The sequence below is a fragment of the Vipera berus genome, assembly GCF_964194415.1.
Source record: "Vipera berus genome assembly, chromosome: 5".
Taxonomy (NCBI): Eukaryota; Metazoa; Chordata; class Lepidosauria; order Squamata; family Viperidae; genus Vipera; species Vipera berus.
The window spans coordinates 15887592-15896741 of NC_138207.1; the positions used below are offsets into that span (position 1 = coordinate 15887592).

General features: G+C 37.9%; 1 protein-coding gene across 1 annotated transcript in view; it reads left to right on the forward strand.

Moving 5' to 3' along the window:
* SPATA16 (spermatogenesis associated 16) overlaps positions 1-9150 on the forward strand; it is a gene marked incomplete at both ends in the record, with an annotated part of 188992 nt that overhangs the window by 148287 nt on the left and 31555 nt on the right. The window contains one exon of the mRNA XM_081328733.1: positions 4533-4697. Within this exon, the coding sequence (XP_081184859.1) occupies positions 4533-4697 (165 nt within the window). The remainder of the gene's footprint in view (positions 1-4532; positions 4698-9150) is intronic.

Sequence of the window (9150 nt, forward strand, 5' to 3'; positions counted from 1 at the left end):
GATCACTGATGTGGTTGAACATGGTTTAGCACTCTTCTACAAAGTGCTGAACTTGTTTGTTTAAGCGCATGCCTAGCAATTTTCTGGTGAAGCAGTAAATTTGGGCATATAGTTCAGCTAATACATTCCATGTGTGACTGAGAGATTCAGGCTGAAGTGTGATCTCTTGTAGAAGATCTGTCACTTCATCTGCACCCTCCATGTTGGAGGCCTAAGGACTTCAAATGACCTTGAACTAATATGCTGAGGACTAAATTATAAAATAAAATTAGCATGGGAGGACAAGGAAATGGGTGGGACCAAAATAAAAAAGCCATTTTAATTAAACTTTCATTCTATTAATTAGGATTTCCATGTAATAATATTCCCCATTCTTGTCACATTATAGCAATATCAATAGCACTTAAACTTATATACTGCTTCACAGTGCTTTACAGCCCTCTCTAAGCGGTTCATAGAGTCAGCATATTTGCCCCCAACAAACTGGGTCCTCATTTTACTGACCTCGGAAGGATGGAAGTTTGAGTCACCTTGAGCCAGTGAGAATCGAACTGCCGGCAGTCAGCAGAATTACTGCAATACTGCATTCTAACCACTGTGCCACTACGGCACTCTGTATTATACAGTTCATGAGCAACTCACAGATGGAGGAAGAGTATACCTACAGCATCTGGGAGCACATATACTGGAGCCTTACTTGTTTACTTCTAGTTAACAAATATAGATTAAAAATATTCTTTTTAAAAAAAAATATCATTTTTTTTATTTAAAACATTGGACACGATGTGAACAGACTGACATACCTTCTTGTCTTACATTGTTTTTTAGATTTACATATATATATATATATACACATAATATACGCATCAGTTGTATACAATTATACCATATTTAAAGCAATCAACCAATCCGTGAACTCAAATGGAGACCTTCCTTTTGTTCCCACCAAAAGTAGAACTTATTCCAGATTTTGTAATAGCCTGATTGATCTTTATTCTTAATTTCCAGAGTTAATTTGTCCATTTCTGCACACTCCCAAATTTTATTTGTCACCTCGCTTTCCTCCAGTATTTCACTCCTTTTCCAATTCTGGGCAAACGACATTCTTGCTGCTGTAATGATATGGAACATCAAATACAACTCTTCTTTGGAGTATTTCTCATCTGTTATGCCCAATAAGAAAAATTCTGGTCTAAACTCGACTTTGCGTCCTAATATCTCTTTTAACCAAGTCCAGATCCTTTGCCAATATCTTTGTGTCTTACTACAAGACCAACATACAGGAAAATATGTGCCTATTTCTTCAGAGCATTTCCAACAGCTAGGAGATATTGTCTTGTACATTTTGGCTAAACGTGCTGGGGGGAGATGCCATCGATAAAACATTTTAAATAAAAGGCTTCCGGATGGCAAGGCGACGCCGGAGGCAGCCATTTCTTGGCTGTCAGTCTCGCGGCTCCGTAGAGCTGCCGAAAACAGCATTGATCAGCTGTTAGGTGGCTCGGAAGCCCCCACCTTGGGAGAAGAGGAGGGGGTGAGCGTCCAGGTAGGGGTAGAGCTCTCCGGGGCCGCCAGAACTTAGAGTTTTGGCGGCGGAAGGATTGAGCCCCCCCCGAAGCCTGGGCATGCTCCGGACTGCGAGGCGCCTCTGCTCCGGGTTTTTTGGAGCAGAACAGGGCGTTCGCAACCATCCCTGCTAGCAAGGAAGAGCTTTTGAGAACGAGGACGCAGGCAGAGCGATGCAGGAGATTTTGGTGAAGATGATGTTTTGATCTTTAACTCAATGGACTTTGCTGAATCTGTAAGTGAAAGTGCGTAGTTAACAATAGAGGGTGAAAATGGCGGTTATATCTTCTAAAGTTCCTGCCCTGAGGCAGCAGTCTTCGGTGAAAACTTCATTGTCCTCTGCATCTGAATCTGTATCAGCTTTTACAGCAAAAGATTTGCAGAATCTGTTGCAAGAGACTATGGAAAAGCAAATGCAGCAATTTGTTGAGATAATGGAGAAAAAGTTGGAGGAGAAGTTTACAGAGAAATTAAAAGAAATGAGAGCAGACATCACATCTGCAATACAAAGCATGGTTAAAAGTATTGAGATTTTGGATGAAAGAGTGGAAGATCTTGCTCAAAATGATATTAGATTGGAAGCCAAAATGACAGAAACTGAAAATGTAATAGAGAAAATGGATTATGATTTGATTTCGACACAGTATTCTCAGATGGAGTTTGCTTTAAGAATCAGAGGCCTAATAGAAAATCCTAAGGAAAATTTGGAGAAAATGGTTTCTGAGGCTTTGGAAGGGGTGTTGAAGCGACCAGCAGATGAAATAATGCAAGATATAGATAAAATCTTCCGTGTTAATTCGTGGATCGCAAGACAAAGGAAACTACCCAGAGATGTGGTGGTTTATTTTACAAAGAGAATGATTAGAAATGAAGTTATCCAGGCCTCCTACAATATTGATTTTGTAATTGCTGAGCAAAAAGTTTTGATTTTAAAAGAGATCCCTGCAAAGATTTTAAGAAAAAGGAAGGAATTTGCTTTTTTGACACAAGAATTGAGACGACGTGATATTAAGTTTAGATGGCAAATACCAGTGGGTATGGTGGTGACCTATGAAGGTACGAGGTACTGTTTTACTACGGAGATTCAGGCACGTGATTTCTACAGTAATGTTTTAAAAGCAGTCCCCATACCATCTTTGGAATCTACAAAGAAAAAAGGTGAGAGAGAGTCTCAACATTCCAGAGAGAATCCGCAAGTTGCTGAAGGGTTAACGCAGACAGATGTGAAAGATACAGGAGTGGGTCAAATTTCATTATCACTGGAGAAGGCCAGAAATTGGAAGAGGCGTGCTACTTCTGGACGAATGAATCAAGCCTGAAGATTTAGTCACATAATTGTAAGAGACAATAATGTAATAAGGATTATGGGAATTGGAATTGCTAGAAGGACTAAATATTTGGGGATATATTTTCTACCCTTATAAAATAATTATGTAATATTTCGTGTTGCTTTAGTTCTAAGATGATTATGAAAAGTTAATTGGGAAGATTTGTAGTAGTGTTTATTGATATTCTGCAGGTTATGATTTGTTATTTGGATGAAAAATTTTAAGCTTTTAGCTGGATAGAAGAATAGTTTTATAAAATTGATATAAATTGTTTTCTTTGTGATTGAAGTTAATTTGTAATATTTTTATGGGTAATATTGGAATAGGTAATAGAATATAAGAATATAAGAATGATGTGATTATATAAAAATTTCTTAAGTTTGGAAAGTAATCTATGGTATTTTAAGTTGTATAACACATTAGGATAATGTGAATTTAAAGCTTAGTTGGAATGAGGAATAGTTTTAGACAATTGATATAAATTGGTTTATTTGAGATTGTTTTTATTGGGTATCAGATTGGAAGGTATTATTTTGTATTTGAATAATCATTGATATGATATATATATGTATGTTTGGAATTTACCTATATGAGTTAAAGTTTGATAGTTTGAATAGCTTAGGATGGTTTGCGTAAGTTAGATCATGATTGTTTGTATTTTTATACCCTGTGTTTTGGTATTAGATTGGAAAGTATTATTTTGTATTTTTTTTTTAATTCCATTTATATCCCGCCCTTCTCCGAAGACTCAGGGCGGCTTACAAGCTTAGCAGTAGCCTTCATTCTATGTATATGCCTGCTTATTAGGGCTTTCACACACACCCCAATAATTTGTATAATTATTGATATGATATATATATATATGTTTGGAGTTTTCTTATATGAGTTAAAGTTCGGTAGTTTAAATAGTTTAGGATTGTTTGTGTAAGTTAGATTATGATTGTTTGTATTTTTATACCCTGTGTTTTGGTATTAGATTGGAAAGTATTATTTTGTATTTGTATAATTATTGATATATATATATATATGTTTGGAGTTTTCTTATATGAGTTAAAGTTCGGTAGTTTAAATAGTTTAGGATTGTTTGCGTAAGTTAGATTATGATTGTTTGTATTTTTATACCCTGTATTTTGCTCTGGGAAGCCGGGGGGGGGGGAAAGGGAGGGAGGGGTTGGGGAGGGTTGGGGAGGGGGAAGAGGGTGGGGGGGAGGGGGTTGGGAGGGTTTTTTTTCCTTTTTTTGGTTTGTTAAAGATAAAATGTATTGTAAAACTTTTTAATAAAAAAAACATTTTAAATAAATTTTCTTTATAGGCTGAGGCCAGTGTTATCCTTTTATTTCTATCCCAGAGCATTTGCCATATGTCAAGATTGATGCCATGTCCCAAATTTTTGGCCCAAGTCAACACAGTTTCCTTCACTTGTTCCTCAAACATTTTATATCCCAGAAGCAAACTATACAATTTCCTTATTTGTTTGTCATCTGGTCCCAATAATATTTTATCCAAAGCAGTTTCTTGGGTATTTATCCCCCATAAATGTGTGATTATAATAAGAGGCACTGTCAGTTGTCAAGGGATGAAATGAGACCACTTCCACAGGTTACCCTCTAACTACTCTTCTTTTCCTTATGAGCCCAGGAGTCCTTCTGTGCATGTTCAGGTGTGATAGAAAGGCTGCAATATGCAAGCCTCCTTGGACGCTTGCAGCGCATCAAGGAACAATCTCAAGTGATCAATCAAGCTATGGCTGAGCTTGCCACTATTCCCTACCTCCAAGATATCAACCAGCCAGATGCTGAACTGGTAAGCCTGCCATTCTTTTAATCCTTTTGGAATTGGTTTGAAGGACAAAGAAGGAAAGAAGCTAGAATTTTATTTTTGTTTTCTGGCCCTTAGAAATATGTACTGGGACTCTGAAATCTTGAGCATAACATTCTGCCGAAGTCTGGGCTAAGCGTATGAAGTGCAGTGAATTCCACTCAATATTTTATGGCCATTGCTAGAACTCTTTGTTCTATTATGAAAGACTGTAAATTACAATTTTCGTAACTGGTGTTCTATCACATACGTGATGCTATTGAAAGAGAAATCTTCATCAGGGTCCAGTCCAAGCTGTGAATAAAGAAAATGGAGACTGCTTTAGAAAGAAGGTTGTAGTTTATTGAAGAGCAAAGCTAGACAGAAGCATGGCTCTGGGAAAGGTGACCACATGTTGCTAGGAGTGGTGGGTTTTTTATACCTTCCTGGGCTTTTGTGTTTGGAATTGTTCCTGTTTGAGGCTTTGTCGTGTACTTTGATCTGAGCCTGAGTGTGTCTTTCTGGTATACTGATGATGGTGAGTTAATCTTATTATGTCCTAAAGGTCATATCTTGCTTCCCTGGGGCTGTGGCTGATGGCTATGTCCTGTGTTGGATTTTTTTTCGGTGAGGGGTTGTTGATTCTAGGGATTTTTGTCTTTTTAATCCCATCAGCTCCAGCTTCCTGGCTCCAACCTTCCTAAATGGATTGTGATATCTGCATTTCTGCAGAGCTGGTTTCTGCTTGGGGGAGGGAGACTTGGGGCTATTAAGAAAAACTGGGCATGCTTTTCTGCCTTCTTAAGATCCTTTGAGGAAATATAATATTCTGCCTTTTTAATATTTCCTTCTCGGGTGGAGGGGGCTGACTTCCCACAATGTAATACAGTAACAAGAAGAGGAACACAATATTCTGAAGTCAAATAGAGTGCAGGGATGTAGAAGCATTTTGGGCCATGGATCTCTTGCAAGCAGATTCTGAGGTATAGTGGAGTGCACTGTTTTTGTTACATTAAACGTAAAAGTCAGCATAGGTCAGACTCAGGAAAATCAAATGAAACTCCATCAGAATTTTAGACCTAATCTTGTTTATGTGCTTAAGAATTTAATTTTGCTGATCATATCACTAAGCTGGAAAGTGAGGAGGCCTGGTGAGAGCCAAGGAGCTAATATGGATAATTCCATGATACAGACCAAACTGAACCAAGGACAAAATGAATTTCCAATTGGATTTCCACATCCTAAGCAATGCTTTCCCCAACCATGATTTATTGAGTAAAACACAGTTGGATGGGCTTGCACATCTCAAACCCTAAACTATAGTTTACAAATTGCATCAGCTGAGACCACACAACACCTAAATGAAAGGCAAACAATTCACAGGATGCTTAATATTTTGGATGAATTACCCTTCTGTACTTTTCTTGTTATTGTCTTCCCTCAAAATATGTTGATAGTCTTCATGAAGACAAGCACATCACTACAAAAGCAAATAGGTATGCATACAATATCCTAATATATTTTTTTCTCCCCTCTTCTCCACAACAAGCCATAAAATCTTCAAAAGACAACCTTCTTGCAATTAAGAAGCTAGATTTTTAAACTAATCTTTAAACTGTGTTGAAATTGGCTGGTTAGAGTAACCAAACTTTGCTGAGTCAAATGGTTAAATAAAGATTTTAAGGTTTAAGAGAGGAGGTGAAGAAGAGAGGAAAGAAGGAACCAAGTCTTTATCCATAAACTCAGAGCTAATGCATCCCAACAGAAGCCGTCTTTTTAAAAAAATGCCATTATTAATTCCTGTAAATTAAACACATCTTAAAGATACAGTCAGCTTTACTGAAACATTGTACCCTTTTCAGAAAATATTGCATGCAAATGTAGTTCTCCTTTCAGTTGGGTGAGGAATCTGAATATTCCCTCCAGTCAACAGAATTTAATTCAGTGATAGGATTCTTTGCCTCCCCAATATTCCAAGAAAGAACAAAAATGCCAACAGAGTAACTTCCCTTATCTTTCTAAGCTCCAAAACTTGTGTATCACAAATTCATTCCTCAAGGGGCTTGTTTCTAATCTAGCCGTTCAGCTTCCATACTTCTTTTGAGTACTGGGGGGGAAACTTTTTTCCATCCAATCATATTTGATTCTCTGAGACTGCTTGAAGAAAACTCTGCAGTTTTCTTGGTAAGGTTTTTCAGATGCAGTTGGCTATTGTCCCCTTTGTAGGGCTGAGAGAGTGTGACTGGCCCAAGGTTGCCCAGCTGACTTTGTGCCTAAAGCGAAACTAGAATTCATAGTTTCTAGCCTGACGCCTTAACCACTACATTAAACTAACTCTTGTATTAGGCTTAGAACACTATAAAATCAGAATAACAATTGGAAGGAACCTAGTCCATCCTGCTCAGGCAGGAAACCCCATACCACAGGTCTGCAACCCGCGGCTCTGGAGCCGCATGCGGCTCTTTCAGCCGGCTCCCAGTCCTCTGCCATGTGCAGTCCAAAAAAAAAAGGGACTAAAAAAGTTCAACCAATCAATTCAAATATGCAGGGTAGGTGCATATCTCGCCTTGGCTCCACTCTTCAGTGAAACCCTATTCTGCGCATGTGCGCATGTACGTGCATGCGCACACATTTTTTGCAGCTCCCAGTTTTTCCTTTTGTGAGGGAACCGGTTCCGAGTGGCTCTTTCACTGTTTCAGGTTGCTGACCCCTACCCTATACCATTTCAGACAAATAGTTGTCCAATCTCTTCTTAAAAACTTCCAGTGCTGGAGCACTCATAACTTCTGGAGGCAAGCCATTCCACCGGTTAATTGTTCTCACTGTCAAGAAATTTCTCCTTAGTTCTAGGTTGCTTCTCTCCTCGATTAGTTTCCATCCATTGCTTCTTGTTCTGCCTTCCGGTGCTTTGGAGAATATGTTGATCCCCTCTTTTTTGTAGCAGCCACAACTTCTGGAGGCAAGTTATTCTAAATCATACAGACCAGGCTAGTGACTGAATCCAATGTCACTTCCACAAAGGGAGATCTCAAAAGGGAGAAAAGCTATATCTTATTTTGGCTCTTGGTTAAGCAACCTATAATCCCAGGGGTATATATGGTTCCTAATCCACATTTTTTTGTGGCTCTAAAAGTTGTGCTCAGTAACTGAATGCAATGACTGAAAAATCTGAGCTTTAATTCACATTTTAAAAGTAAAGAAAATCTGGAGAAGGTGAGAACCAGCATCTTAATCCTGCCTGTATATATACTGTTTCACCCACAGCAATTCTTGGCTTCTCTCAAAAATGTTAAGTGTAGCCCCTGATCATTAAAACTGGTTAAAATTATCCCTTGTAACAGTTTGAAGTAGACTGTTCCTAAATATATCAGTCCTTCTGATAAAAGACAGAATCCCAAGCTCTACTTCAAACTGTTACAAGGGATAATTTTAACTGTGCAGGCATTTAAATTAATTATGATATGCAAATGAACTGTGTCTAGGTTGTTGTTTTTTTTCCCTTCTGGGAAGAGTGACATCCCAAGCTATACATCACAGTTTAAACACATGCCATGAAAACAGTAGTTAAAACTAGCTCTTCCACTTGCAAAACTTCATCTTCTGGAAAATCCCAATAACCTTTTCAAGGGCGGTATTGCAGCAAATGACCTCTAGCGGGTCTGCAAAACTTTCAAGCTTTCTTTATTAAACTTGGCAGCATCAGAAACCCGAAATGAATATTCTACAGTGAATAAACTAATGTTTCTTAAGGCACAACTAGATATAATTCAGGAGGATGTTTATAAACAGAAGGATGTGTATAAACAGGTTTATAAGAACAGTTTTAAATAGAGGGCTGAAACTGATAGAGGTTGGGTTCACAAATTGCATTACATAATAGTTTGTTTGACCAGATTATTGAATAAGGCATAGTGGTTGGATTCATGCAACATGCTAAGCTAAAGCCAAACACATCTTATCATGATGTGCAAAGCTTGACTAAGACTACAGTTTACAGTTTCCCAGTTTAATGAAGCTACTGACCTTATGGAAGAAACATAGGACATAGCTTCCACCTCTCCCCCGCCCCCCTCCCCCATACATTCTGCTCCTTTCTTCCCCATCGTTTAGTTTTAGTTATAACCTGTATTTTCACTGTGACTTTACTGAGATTTGTATATATTGGTGCATATAATTATAGCCTCATTTTGATCTTGTAAGCTTCCTAGAGTCACCTTACAGCAAAATGGGTGGCAAACAAATTTAATTAATCACTTAATTTTTAAAAATAATTATTAATTAAAGTTTAATTAGTTAACTAAAAGATACATGATATATATTTCAGTGCAATATCTGATGGGATGCAGTTTTAATTGGAAAAAAATACTCTTCATCCTGTAAGATCAGAAAGAGTGAAAATGCTTCATTAAGCAATCCACTAAGCAACTTTATCTGATAGGACATAGCAGTTGTGCCTTGT